Source organism: Electrona antarctica, assembly GCF_951216825.1.
Source record: "Electrona antarctica genome assembly, chromosome: 7".
In the NCBI taxonomy this organism is placed as follows: domain Eukaryota; kingdom Metazoa; phylum Chordata; class Actinopteri; order Myctophiformes; family Myctophidae; genus Electrona; species Electrona antarctica.
The window spans coordinates 19,781,935-19,794,959 of record NC_136812.1 but is presented as its reverse complement, the minus strand read 5'-3'; the positions used below and the strand labels follow the sequence as shown (position 1 = coordinate 19,794,959).

At 41.8% G+C, this 13,025-nt stretch overlaps 2 protein-coding genes across 5 annotated transcripts; one reads left to right on the top strand and one right to left on the bottom strand.

Annotated features, from left to right (window-relative positions):
• Nucleotides 1-118: 118 nt before the first annotated feature.
• hnrnpm (heterogeneous nuclear ribonucleoprotein M) lies at nt 119-8,546 on the bottom strand. 4 transcript variants are annotated; one of them, XM_079506056.1, is made up of 16 exons: nt 8,196-8,546; nt 7,459-7,655; nt 5,723-5,775; nt 5,060-5,067; nt 4,793-4,886; nt 4,249-4,680; nt 3,896-4,049; nt 3,399-3,448; nt 2,507-2,576; nt 2,273-2,395; nt 2,136-2,180; nt 1,754-1,825; nt 1,558-1,659; nt 833-1,416; nt 676-727; nt 119-540 (listed from the first exon to the last, which is right to left on the bottom strand). In XM_079506056.1, exons 1-16 carry the CDS (start codon nt 8,267-8,269, stop codon nt 377-379), a joined length of 2,274 nt encoding a protein of 757 aa, XP_079362182.1. In that variant the 5' UTR covers nt 8,270-8,546; the 3' UTR covers nt 119-376. The 4 variants fall into 4 exon arrangements, with proteins under 4 accessions (XP_079362182.1, XP_079362180.1, XP_079362179.1 ...); XM_079506054.1 differs by lacking the exons at nt 1,558-1,659; nt 5,723-5,775; nt 7,459-7,655; nt 8,196-8,546 and having other exon boundaries at nt 5,060-5,610; XM_079506053.1 differs by lacking the exons at nt 2,136-2,180; nt 5,723-5,775; nt 7,459-7,655; nt 8,196-8,546 and having other exon boundaries at nt 5,060-5,602.
• A 629-nt stretch (nt 8,547-9,175) lies between these two features.
• On the top strand, nt 9,176-12,818 carry LOC306927167 (ras-related protein Rab-11B-like). The gene is made up of 5 exons (XM_079506849.1): nt 9,176-9,398; nt 10,670-10,865; nt 11,566-11,759; nt 11,886-11,966; nt 12,074-12,818. Exons 1-5 carry the CDS (start codon nt 9,359-9,361, stop codon nt 12,217-12,219), a joined length of 657 nt encoding a protein of 218 aa, XP_079362975.1. The 5' UTR covers nt 9,176-9,358; the 3' UTR covers nt 12,220-12,818.
• The last annotated feature ends 207 nt before the right edge of the window (nt 12,819-13,025 follow it).

The window sequence follows — 13,025 nt, the reverse complement described above, 5'->3', positions numbered from 1 at the left end:
AAATGATGCGAGGGGGAGATATATATTATACATATACACTTTGTGCATTTATTTTGATGCTTGTACCTGTATGAAAAATAAACCTCTTCATTCTTGAAATGACAACAGAAACCAAGAATTTCCAGATTTTCACATTTTATTTATCAAAAACACCTTACAGGTCAAACCCAATGATAGGTGAAGCATGATGTAAAAGAAATAAAGTAAACTAAAACTTTGACTAAAAAAATTAAACATCGAACAATATCTAAAAAAACACAACTGCACCGTTACAAATGCCTAATAAAGTAACAAAATAATTATAAAGGTCATTCAACAGACAGGGCGCTTGGATATCAAAGCTATGACGACACGTCAAACGTACACACAAGATAGCTTATGCATTCCTATCAATCCTAACGTCGATCTCTCTCCCATTCAGCCTATAGCCATTCATACTCCGGCAGGCACGCTCAGCTGTCTCAGGGCAATCAAAGCGGACCACACCACAGCCCTTGGACTTCCCATTCTCCATCTTGATGTCTGCATACTGGACCATCCCTGTAGTAGGTAGATGGAGATAATGTGGTTAAAAGTATTTTGATGAATATTTATAACTATTTATAACTAGTATTTGTAACTGTCACAAATGGCAGGCAGGCAGACGGTTAAATCAGAAATAACAACAAATCTTACCACATGTGTTGAAGGTATCCTTCAGCATCTTCCAGGTGAAGTCAAAGGGCAGCTGGAAAAAAAAGTACATTCAGGTCAATTTGAATCCCATCTGTAAAGTTATTGTAAAACGCAATCAAAAGATTGAAATCATAGATGTCTTGTATGAGACACTCACATTTCTGACAAAGATCTGGCAGCCCTTCCTAGGGTTGCCAGCTCCAGGGCCTCCAGCTGCAGCTCCTCCGAAGGAATTGCCCCCAAAGCCTCTACCGTCCAGATCAGCAGGACGATCAAACTGGCCACCAACACCGGCACCGCCTCCCATCCGGTCCATGTTGGCACCCATTCGGTCGAGTCCTCCAGACGGGAATCGGTCGAGGCCGCCAGCAGAGCCCATGCGGTCAAAGTTGTTCCCCATCCTGTCGAGGCCGCTGTTGCCCATGCGGTCCATGCCCACAGGGGAGTTGAAGTCGAGGCCGCCACTCATGCGCTCCAAACTGGACGGGCCTAGGCGTTCGAACCCAGTTGGGCCGAGGCGGTCCATGCTGGAGCCCATACGGTCCGCGCCGGAACCAAGCCTGTCCATACTGGGCCCCAGCCGGTCCATCCCCGAGCCCATTCGGTCAAAGCCAGTACCCAGCCTGTCCAGCTCGGACGCGCGGTCCATCCTATCCATGCCCATCCCTGCTATACGGTCCATGCCAGCTCCTCCCAGGCGGTCCATTCCAGCACCCATGCGGTCCACACCCATGGAGTTTCCTACAAGATTGCGGAGTTAAGAACAAAAACAAGAGACAAGCAAAGATATCACATAATGGGACCAAGTCACAATGAACACCAGACCTTATGAGACACGCCAGGGGAATTTTTTTAAATTATCAAAATCCTGAAAGTACTAACCCATTCCTCTTTCAAAGGACTCTCCAAAATTATTGCGAGACATGCCCATTTCATTTCGACCAAACTCCCTTTCAAAAGCACCACCATTTCCACGGTCCATCTCTGACAATGGAAGGGATTAAACCATTAGAAGAGATCAGCAAAACGGGAAAATGTTCCACGCTCGCTGAAGAATACGTGCTTAGTTTTTTCTTACCATTTGTTCTGCCCATTCCAGAGGGTCCGAAGCGGTCGCCCATGTTGTTCATCCCACCAAAATTGTCCATGCCTGAAGAGCGTATGATGGATGCATTAAGAAAAGCAAAAAAAAAAAAAAAACTACCACAGCTGTATCATTTATGCAACACTTCGTGCATAAGAATGCAACTCAAAGTGCAATACAACACAGCAAAAAATACAAAAATAAAGGCACAAAATTATCAGCAGTTAAAAATTAAATGGTTCATAAAATAAAACAGAAAGAAGCAATGATACAAGCTATCCATTTGCCTTTGAAGACAAGTGGAGGCTTTTAATTGGTGCATAAAGATGTTTACAATGTTTAATGAGACCTATGGATAATGCATAAAATCACACACCTCCCATGCGACCTCCTACGTTTCCAAAGCCAAGTGCATCCATACCTACAAGTCAAAACAGCCAACTGTGATTAGCCATTGCCATAGCAAAAAAACAAGGTTTTATATAACCTTTTTAACACATGCAATGCCATTACCTCCGGGGCCCATGTTGCCCATGCCTGCTGGTCCTCCACCACCCCCTGGTCCTCTGTTGATTTGTGTAGCATCAATGGGCTGGCCGCCAGGCCCCAGGCCCAGACCAATACCACTCAGGCCACCTGGAAGAGAGCAGATTATGGGAGTAGAACATCTCCATCAGTCAAGGCAATGGATTTCTAGGATTTTTATCCTGATTAAGTAAATTTTGTTTTGTTTTATATTTTACTCACGGGGAAGAGCAGCTGGTCTCTCAGGTGGTCCAAAGTCTTTGTTGTTGTTGTTGGGCATGGACTTCTCATCCTGAAAATGACAAAACATATTGAAATAATGATCAGATCATGTAAACATAGCTTAAAAAGGTACGTATAGTAGAGACCAGCGGGTGGCGGATTTAGCTGCGGGTGAACCACAGTTTAGGGTGGATTAGGGTCAATTCAATATATTATGAATTCATATCGGATAAACCACGGGTGAAATAATGCTGGGAATAAATTAATGGCATCTATCTATAGGATTTATAACTAAATTAATGATATCCATCTATAGTCTTATAATAGTTTTTAAAAGGCACAAAATCTCGGCATATTTTCCATCAGGCACAAATTAGACGCCTATATTGGCTAAGGAAGGACCACAACAACAGTGTAGAGCCTAGAGTGGCAGCTGAGAGTGTGAAAGAAACTTACAACTAACTGAAACAAAAGGGAAGAATATAAGTTTGGCGTGGGACTCGGTGCCATGGGACTGCATGGGAGCGAGGGTTGGACTTGGATATGCCACATGAAGACGTTCGTTGCGATGCAAGACCGTGCAACGGACGGCAGCATTGTTGCCATGGAAATGGGTATATACAACCGCGTAACTGTCGGCAGTGGTGAGTGACACACCTTATAAATAGCCGATCTACAAGCTCACAATGCGTAGCAGCGAGCCAGCGACTCGTTGTGAGCTTGTAGATTGGCTATACTACTGTATACACTTTTGCTTCCCTGCAGAGGATTTCGGGTGGTTGCGGATATATAAATTGGATTAATTAATGCGGTCGGATAACGGGCGGATTTGGGTGACAAAAAAAGCTCATCCGTTGATTTTTAACGTATAGTATAGGCTGAAGCAACTTACCAGTTTAACATGCATGACCCTGTTGAACAGCAACTGACCATTGAACATGGCTAAGAAGAAGTAGTTAAGGAAACGCACAAGACATTTCAAAAAAGGTTTCAAAAGATTTTAGGTGAGAACAATGTGGATAAATAAGTGCCTGCATGCTAACTATGTCAAACGAATGTTTTCTTTTTCACTCAAAACCGGAGGCTCTTGTCATATTCAAGCAAATCAGTGAGGCACAAATATTCTTTTAGTGAAGTTGAGGAGAGTAAATACTAAAAGCGCAATGGACCAGTGGGACCACTACTGAAGGAGTTGTGCACATAGTGCCTACTGTTATTGTAAACGAAAACAAATCATTTAATAGTCATATTAAATATATGAAAATTTGTCAAACACAATTAAGTTAAAATCAACAAATTCTAACGAGCCGATGAGGTAACAAAGTTTGCATCTCTGAGTCACTTAACACCATCAATCCCCACTAATATTATATTTTCCAAAAAGGATACAGACAGCCTGGACCGCTTCGATGGGCATATCGAAGGTGACTGTACCCATGCCTCTGCTCTTCCCATCCTTGTCCTCAAGGATGTCCGTCCTCACCACCATGCCTGCCATGCTGAACACCTCCTTCAGTTTCTTCCAGCCCACTTTGTAGTCCAGCTATAAACAATAGGCCAGACAGATCTGGTTAGTTAGATGTTCACATTACAAGTTAGGCTTAAATCTGGAACATCAAAATGGTAACATTCTGTCTCTAAATGCACTGTTCCTCTCTAGATATACAATACAATATATTGCATAATATTCCTGAAACACTTGTGGGAACATTTTTTTATATCCGAAACATGGGGCCACTTACGTTAGCCACAAAGACTGTGCTGCCGATTTTGCCAGCCTGCAGGCCATGGATGATCTCGTTGGGAATGTTGGGGTTGTTCATCAGGCTGGGAGGGATATTGACCGTTGGGCCACCAGGGCCAGGCCCAGGGCCCATGCGGTCCATGCCCCCCATATTACGGTCCATGTTCATGCCGCCGCCCATGCGGTCCATGCCCCCCATATTACGTTCCATGTTCATGCCGCCGCCCATGCGGTCCATGCCCCCCATATTGCGGTCCATGCCCCCCATATTGCGGTCCATGTTCATGCCCCCCATATTACGATCCATATGTCCCATGCCACCCATGCCTCCACCCATACCCCCCATGCCACCATGGCCTCCAGCAGGTCCTCCACCCCCAGGTCCTCCGGCCTTGTGCACTTCCCTCTGGGCAATGATACCATCAGGGTCCTGTGGCACATGGGATTTACACAAGGATTTAGTGAAATGCAACAGAAACAGTAGACCAAATTCACATTCCACATTGGTTTCATAGTTCATTATGACTCATGGCTTGGTCTACCTCTTTGACTTTCAAAGGACGTCCATTGCAGTTGTGTTTGTTGACCTTCTCCACAGCTTTCTTCATCAGCTCCTCAGTCCTAAACTCAACAACACTGTAAAGGAAAGAAAAGTCCAGTGTTAACAGCCTGGTATGTTGTAATGAACTACCAGCTTTTGTGTTTATGATTTTCTGTTGAATGTTTGTGTACGAGTAAATGTAATGTTAAAAGGTGACATAAAAAAGTGTATTCCTAGTTTAGTTTGTACGTGTGTCCATACTACTTACGCGCATCCCTTTTTTGATTGAAGACAAGGTAATAGCCCAAAGAAGATTTGAAGAGAAAAGAAAATTAGTAAAAGCGAGACATGGAACACTTCAATTGGCAGTTGAGTATTTTTGAATAATTGAGTATCATGCACAAACATTCATTTGTAAGGCTTTGAAATTTAGCCTTCAATATTAGACATTTTCGGATCTCACAATCCGCATCAGACACTTACAAATTCCAGAGAGCGTGGTGATTCTTAAACCACTAAAAGTATTTTCCGACTTCAAAAGTCAGAAAATCCACAAAGAAAAGGGGATTCCCTACAACAAGATATTGGAAAGATCTTGCCCATTAAACCAATTCTAAGGAAGGCATTACATTTAACAACAATCTAACAGCCATGTTTCAACCGATTGCGGACTGGACCACATTTATACTATACGTTCAGCAACCACAGGGACATTATAAGCTACAGCAATCCCACAGGACCGGCTAGGAACCCTGAAAACCTGTATAATTAAGCACCGACCCATCCGTCAGTGCCAAGGACGACACCAAACACTCCTCAGTGTCACCATCTGACACACTCCCCCCAACAATGAAAGTAAATAAAGAAACCCAAGCAGACAAAGATTTGTCTAGCTTAATTCATAGTTTTTATTATGCGTTTTTGCACTTACCCTTGATTTGCCTTCTGCGTCCATTAAGTGTTCCACGTACGTTACCTCACCCACTACAAATCAGATCCCAGAGACGACACACACCAAGGGAGAGAAGCCGAGAGAACAATGGGGATTTAGAGCAGAAACACAAGTGGGGCTGGCCGGTGACAGTGAGCTCGGACTGACAGTCCTGAGCCTTCCCCCAGCACCTCAGCAGCAGTAGCAGCACAATCTGGTACAGGTCTACAAAATGCAAGCTTGCATCTTATAGAACAAAATGAAGACTTCTTAGCCTGTCCCTGTTGGAATCCAGAAACACCAGCAATAGATTGAGGACAACAACTCTTAAGTAGCCATCAGCCCTCCCATTTGGATATTGCCATCGAAAACCATATCTTCTGGCAATAGATTGAGGACAACAACTCTTAAGTAGCTATCAGCCCTCCTATTTGATATTGCCATCAAAAACCATCTTCTATGCAGGAAATAATTAACCTGTTGGCATTTTCAAGTTAGAAAAGCACATTCAATGCTTCAACTCATATCAACCCGCTTTTTGTCAAATATTGCCATTGGAAACCACAGGCTAATGCACCAATACATTTGCCCATTGTCTGTAGGCGTTCATCTACACTAGCAAAGGGCAGACTATGATATCTACAAAAAGCTGTTCATCTCTGAAATACAGTGAATCTGATTTTGTATGCCACATCGACCATAGCCACGCCGTAGCTCTAGAATCTTGATAATGTGTCTGTTCAATGAAAAGGGACATCACTGGCTACACCTCTAGCTACAAGGACAGGACGCAAGAAGCTGCTTCATTTTGTAGACCTGTACCCCAAGAATTCCCGAACACACGTCAGTTTGGCACAACATGGAGATCTGCTGAGAAAACATTTGCCACGTCAAGGTTCAAACCTAAAAAAGAAAATGCAATTTATAGCCACAGTCAAATATTATAAAATCAGTACGAAGTACTGAAAATGAATTGGTAACCTCTTAACACATGCTTCATCACATTAAAGCAGATGCCAATTTGAGGCATTGCTTTTGATACATCTGAAGCTTGCCCAAGCCATTTAGCTGTGCAACTTCTAACAATGTAGTCTGAATAAACAACAGTCATAAATTCTACATTTTATCCAAGTTGATGGACAATAGGCTCCATACGGAAATTCAATTGTTACATGAAGGTCTCAAAACTGTCTCCAATTGGAACATCTCCAAGATTGTGATCAGAGTTTTACTAAATGCTGGCATAATGCACCTGAAAGCAATTCATTGCCTCTGGGCAAAATCACGATCGATGATCGAATCACAGTCGATGAGGATGTAGGCCCATCCTTTCATTCGTTTCACCATTCAGTGTCACAAGCTATTGAATTTGTACATTTGTGTAATATCTTGTACAACTTCAACGTCATATGAACCATATGGGCTTTGGTAATGATAAGAGGAAATAACAGATGTCTAAAAATCCATGTTCCCAGCACTACAAATCTTTAAACTATGGTAAGATGACCAGAGTCACCAGACACATGCCTCTCGACTTGAGGACTCCTCCCATTCTTTTTCTCTCCAGCCAATTCCCATAGGACTCATGCCACATTGTACACCTCGAGTCCATGAGCAAATTTCCCAAAAACCCTTCAAAGCGAGCCAAAGTGATCCTTCACAATGACCAATGAAGATGCGTCTTTTACAAAGACCATAGTTGTACAATAAGTACAATTCTTATGTTGAGACGTTACCTTTTTCTTTCATTAGGTCTTTGAGTGCTTGCCATTTCACATCGTAGGGGATGTTGCTGACAAACACTCGGTATCTTTTGTTCACATTTCCATGTCCATGATAGGGTTCAAAGCGCCCGCCACCGCCTCTCTTCTGGGGCCTTTCCTTCCGCCCCCCCGCAGAGTCCTGCTTAATGCCGGGCTTTCCATTCATCTCGCTGTGTAAAAAAAAAGGGGAAAAAATAGTTGGATTTTAAGTCAATATCGATGAGAATGTAGAATTTAGCAAGGGTTACTGTTGCAGAATAAACCATGGTCAGATTTATATCGTATATTATAATGCGGAGTAGATTTCTTTGTCCAACAAATAGGCGGGCCCAAACACTAGCTAGAATTAAATTAAACATTTGTTCCAATTTGTAATAAAGTGTTATATAAATTAAATCTATGAATTCATCCTTAACTATATGTCCAGTTACCGGGTTTTAATTAACTCATCATCGTGGCCAATGTGACTAACGTGGATTCCAAAGTACGACCAATGTATTTACTAAACTAAAATGGCGCATTTTGAAATTAAGAAATGGCTTGCGAAAGGGTCATCTGTCGCGCGAAAGAGGTTCGTGCGAGGTATTTAATAATTAAAATGTAGCCAATAAGTAATATAGCTGGATAGCTGATTAGCGAGCTAGCACCTGGCTAGCACATGCTAACAAAGAAAGGTTGAATGAATGAATCAGTGTCTCGTCGTTAGTTACCCTTGGTGCTTGGCTGGCTGCACCAGGGCCGGGCCTGTTTTCTCTGGAGTACCATCGGCCTTTTCAGTCGACATCTTCTTGCGCAGTTTCCGTTTGTTTCTTCTTGCGGTTTTAAAATGTGAGCTGAAATGTTCCTTTCACACACTCCGTTTCTGTTTATAGCAACTTGCGTAGGCCTAAATTACTTTAAAAATGTATACAACTAATAACACCATTCACAGGACTACTGTTTGTTGCAGAAGAGCGGCGTTTACACCCCAGAAGCTAACGATTAACGAAATGGCGGAGAGGAAAAAATGTCACCAGTGTTTGTTATCTCGGGGTGGAATATGATTGGAGGAGAGAAGCCAGAGAGGATTATGGGAACCGCATTTGTAGTTTACGCCTTCTCCAGAGCCTTGCCTTCTCCCATTCTTCCACTATCCTGAAACCAGAGCGATGGCTCTGCCTGAAACCAACTTTTGCATAATAAACCCCACAAATATAATATGGCATACATGCCATCATTATGATTTATTTGTATCGTGTGAACCATTTAATAAAACATGTATATTATTTCTTATTTATTTAAAACATTTCTGCTGCTTCTTAGTGCTTTTTCTTTTGTTAGCTAGTAACTACAAACTGTTAATGCAAATTTCAATAAATCTATCAATATGCCTACTAGTACCAACAACAGCAATACAAAGAATTATATACTTTCATCCTCCCGTAATAGTTTAGAAACACATATACTATTTAATTATAATAGACTACTACTATACTATTATAAACGTTTCAAAGTGTTTTTATAAGATTTATTTTTGTATTTATACTCCGCAGTACGAGGGTGTCGCGTCTCCAAAAACAACTGATCTACAATTTACAACGTGTCCCGATCGCGACGCATTCAGTCGCATTGTTAGGTTTGTAGATCAGTCCTTTTGGGCACGCTCTACTACGCCATTGTGCGACTCCTCCTCCCCCTCTGCGGAGCCAGGAAGCACCCGGCCCGGCCTCTCCCCTAGTCCCCTCCCTGGCCTGAGTCGCCTCCCTTCGTATCGGTTCGGTTGTTGGGTTGCTGGGTGTGTGTGTGACTGACTGTGTGTATTGTATGTATGTGTGTGACAGGCATACTGTAGCAGCCGCAGTCACACAAACAAACGACATTGTTATAAACCATCATGGGAAACAGAGACGATGAGTACGACTTCTTGTTCAAAGGTAAAGTTGGGATATCGTCCACATTTAAAAGAAAGACGTTTGAAAAACAACGTGAACTAGCGAAGTTAGCCTTTTAGCCGAGCTAGCCTGCGTTGAGTGCTCTGTCAGTGTCAGGATATCACTATCAGCTGCTGCTGGTTATTAGAACAACTAACGTACCGTTTACAATATCAAGTTTTAATGTTTCTATAAACTGCATCGTGTAAAGTCAAATAACCTGCAAAGACTCAAGCCTGTTAACAAATACGAGTTGTTAATTTGGGAGTTGTTTGCTAGCCAACATTTAAAAAACAAGACAAATAAATGTCAACAATATAGAAAAAATACAAATGTGTGTATAATTATGGTTCTTAATATATAGAACAACATGGATGAACATTAATTTGGCCTTGCGTATTTCTGTTGGCATTATGACAGTTCAGAAAAACAAAAAACAAAGCAATGTCATTTTATTTTCATATTGTGTGCGTTAAGTGTTCAATGAAAGGAATTTAACTTCAGATTTAAAATTCAGATGTACAGATGTACAGGCGTATAGTATGGTATCATCCATTTTATGCTTTTCCAGGAAGAAGCCATTCAGGGACAGGAAAAGAGGCTTCAGAATCTGTTGAGTCAGATTTCCCAGTTTGTAGGTTGTTGGCAGCTTCCTGCTGCAAACTTGGATAAGATTTTTATGACAAGCACTAACCAGCAACTAGCAAGCAATCCATAAAACTATTGTTGTGTCACAAGTTCACAACTGGATGACTTACACTTTATTGGATATTAATTTCAGTCATCTTACTAAGTTACATTTTATTTGAAACTACTGTATTTCAGTAAAAATTCTGTGATCTTAAAGATTATTTTTTGGGCTTTTTCTGCCTTTATAGACTGTACACTACAGTGTGGTGACAGGGAATGGGGAGAGAGATGGGGGGGTGACACGCGGCAAAGGTCGTTGGGATCGGGACTCGAACTCGCGACACGCTGTCTGGCTTAAGGCTCATTCATAGTCTGGATTTTGGTTGGTGGGGTGACCACCGGAGCTGAAATAACGTTGAGCGATGAGCGGTGGTGAGTAAAAACAGAGAGAAGAGCTGGGGCGGTGGCGGTGGTTTGCTCTTCACCGCGGCTTGTGACGTCATGTTGTAGTTCGGTGGTCACCTCACCACCGAAAATCCAGACTATGAATAACGCTTTAACAGCCTAGGTGCCCGGACCGCTACAATAGCCAAAATTCTGTGATCTTAATAGAAGCTCAAACTTGTCATCTGTTTTGGCTCTAGTTGTTCTGATAGGAGACTCTGGAGTGGGGAAGAGTAACTTGCTGTCCCGTTTCACGAGGAATGAATTCAACCTGGAGAGTAAGAGCACCATTGGGGTGGAGTTTGCCACCCGCAGCATCCAGGTAGATGGCAAGACAATAAAAGCCCAGATCTGGGACACAGCTGGACAGGAGCGCTACAGAGCCATCACCTCAGCGTAAGTTTAACATTTTATGTGTTTGCCTTCAAGGTAAGGTACTGCCTACTTACTGCAGGCATATACAGGTCCTTCTAAAAAATATATATATTGTGCAAAAGTTAATTTTCTTCCAAAAAAAAGGGAAGTATTAAACCTTTTTTTGTTTAAATCTTGATGAGCATACAGCTCATGAAAATCAAAAAATCCTATCTCAAAATATTAGAATATTTTACGAGACCACTAAAAAAAGTTGTTTTAATCAAGAAATGTCGACCATCTGAATGGTATATTAATGTATGCAGTCAATACTTGGTCTGGGCTACTTTTGAACAAATTATTTCATCAATGGGGCATGGCATGGAGGTGATCAGCCGATAACAGCCGTAAATTGTCCTCTTGACAATACAACCTAGATTCTTTGTGGGGTTCAGGTCAGGCCAGTTGGCTGGTCAGTTAAGCACAGTAATATGGTAGCATGGTCAGTACACCAGTTACTAGTAGTTTTGGCACCGTGGGCAGGTGCCACATCGAGCTGGAAAGGAAAACTATCATGTCCATAAAGCTTGTCAACATACTGAAGCACAACAAAGTGCTCTAAAATATCCTGATAGATGGCTTTTGCACGATATTCTATTTTTTTAAGAAGGACCTGTATTCTTTTAGAATGAGATGATGTAGCTTCCTGCACTTATATCTTTTCTTACTCCTTTGTAACCAGGTACTACCGAGGGGCGGTTGGTGCTCTCCTCGTTTATGATATAGCCAAACACCTGACATATGAGAATATGGAACGCTGGTTGAAAGAGTTGAGGGACCATGCCGACAACAACATTGTGATCATGCTGGTTGGTAACAAGAGTGACCTGCGCCACCTCAGAGCTGTGCCCACTGACGAGGCTCGAGCATTCTCAGGTAAAACCAGTAAAACACCACAGAACACTGTTGTGGACAACACACTGATACAGTAGTGTACATACGAATGTAATTCATGCTCATCTGTTAGTCTCTAAAACAAACTTTACTCTTTCTCTGTCTCAGAAAAAAATACACTATCATTCATTGAAACATCAGCATTGGACTCTACTAATGTAGAGGAAGCATTTAAGAACATTCTAACAGGTATGGAAAGTGGGGGACAGTATTGTACAGATCAATGTATTATAAATTAATCAGGTAATGACATTTGAACTCAATAAAACAAAAAAATATATATCTTTCTTCCTCAGAAATCTACCGTATTGTATCACAGAAGCAGATAGCCGACAGATCTGCACATGATGAATCTCCAGGCAACAATGTAGTGGACATCAGTGTCCCTCCCACCACTGATGGGCAGAAAGGCAACAAACTACAATGCTGCCAAAGCCTGTGACACTCGCCTTTCTCCGCCTGCTCCACACCCACCCCGATACATCACACCTCCCTTTTTTCCCTGCACACCCCATGTTTCATTCCCATAACACTGCTCAAAGCCAATGCGCTCTAGTATGTCTCAGTCCTTATGTCTTTTTTCATTCTTTCTTTAATGTACAGTACCTCGTTATCTTTTAACTCACTTGTGCTCTTCTTTTCAGCCATCACATTTTTAAAAAGCCTTTGTGTCACTTGGTTTGTCATGGATTCAATGAATGTCGTTCCTGCAATGTAGGAACTAGGCAACATATAACATAAGTATGTGAAAACGGTTTGAACTGCTGTCACACAGTATTTGGTGTTCTGGAACATTTCAATGGTTACCACTAGATGGTGCTGTGTAAATAAACCACTGACAGTTGCTCCATCAGATGAAGCAGTTTTTGCAACGATATGCATTTGTAAGTGTGGTTATTTTATTTTTTTCGTCTGTGCATCAAGTTATGCCAAAAATACCCAAATTGTGTATTTATTAAAAGTATATTTGGCTAGACCTGTCATTGTTTTACTTTAAATGTAAGCACTGTAAAAAGATTTACAATAAAGTCCTTACAAATATGTGTATTCATCTTTGTGAAACTGCTAGTGGATAGATACTAAGTACTCGGAGTATGCTTTGCTAAACTGAAACTGCTAATATGCTTGGGTTGGCTTGTCACAAACAAGTTGAAGGCAGCAAATAATACCATTTACTATTCTCATATTTATTCAGATAGATATGGAAGTATTGGAAAGTATAGTGAAGGTGAGTGGTGCGGATCCCTT

Coding starts and splice junctions, on each gene's coding strand:
- hnrnpm (XM_079506056.1), bottom strand. CDS start 8,269: ATGTCGACTGAAAAGGCCGATGGTACTCCAGAGAAAACAGGCCCGGCC. Junction 5,776..7,458: donor AGACCTAATGAAAGAAAAAG/GTAACGTCTCAA, acceptor TCTGATTTGTAG/TGGGTGAGGTAACGTACGTG. Junction 1,826..2,135: donor CGTAGGAGGTCGCATGGGAG/GTGTGTGATTTT, acceptor TACGCTCTTCAG/GCATGGACAATTTTGGTGGG.
- LOC306927167 (XM_079506849.1), top strand. CDS start 9,359: ATGGGAAACAGAGACGATGAGTACGACTTCTTGTTCAAAG. Junction 10,866..11,565: donor TACAGAGCCATCACCTCAGC/GTAAGTTTAACA, acceptor CTTTGTAACCAG/GTACTACCGAGGGGCGGTTG. Junction 11,760..11,885: donor CGAGGCTCGAGCATTCTCAG/GTAAAACCAGTA, acceptor TCTCTGTCTCAG/AAAAAAATACACTATCATTC.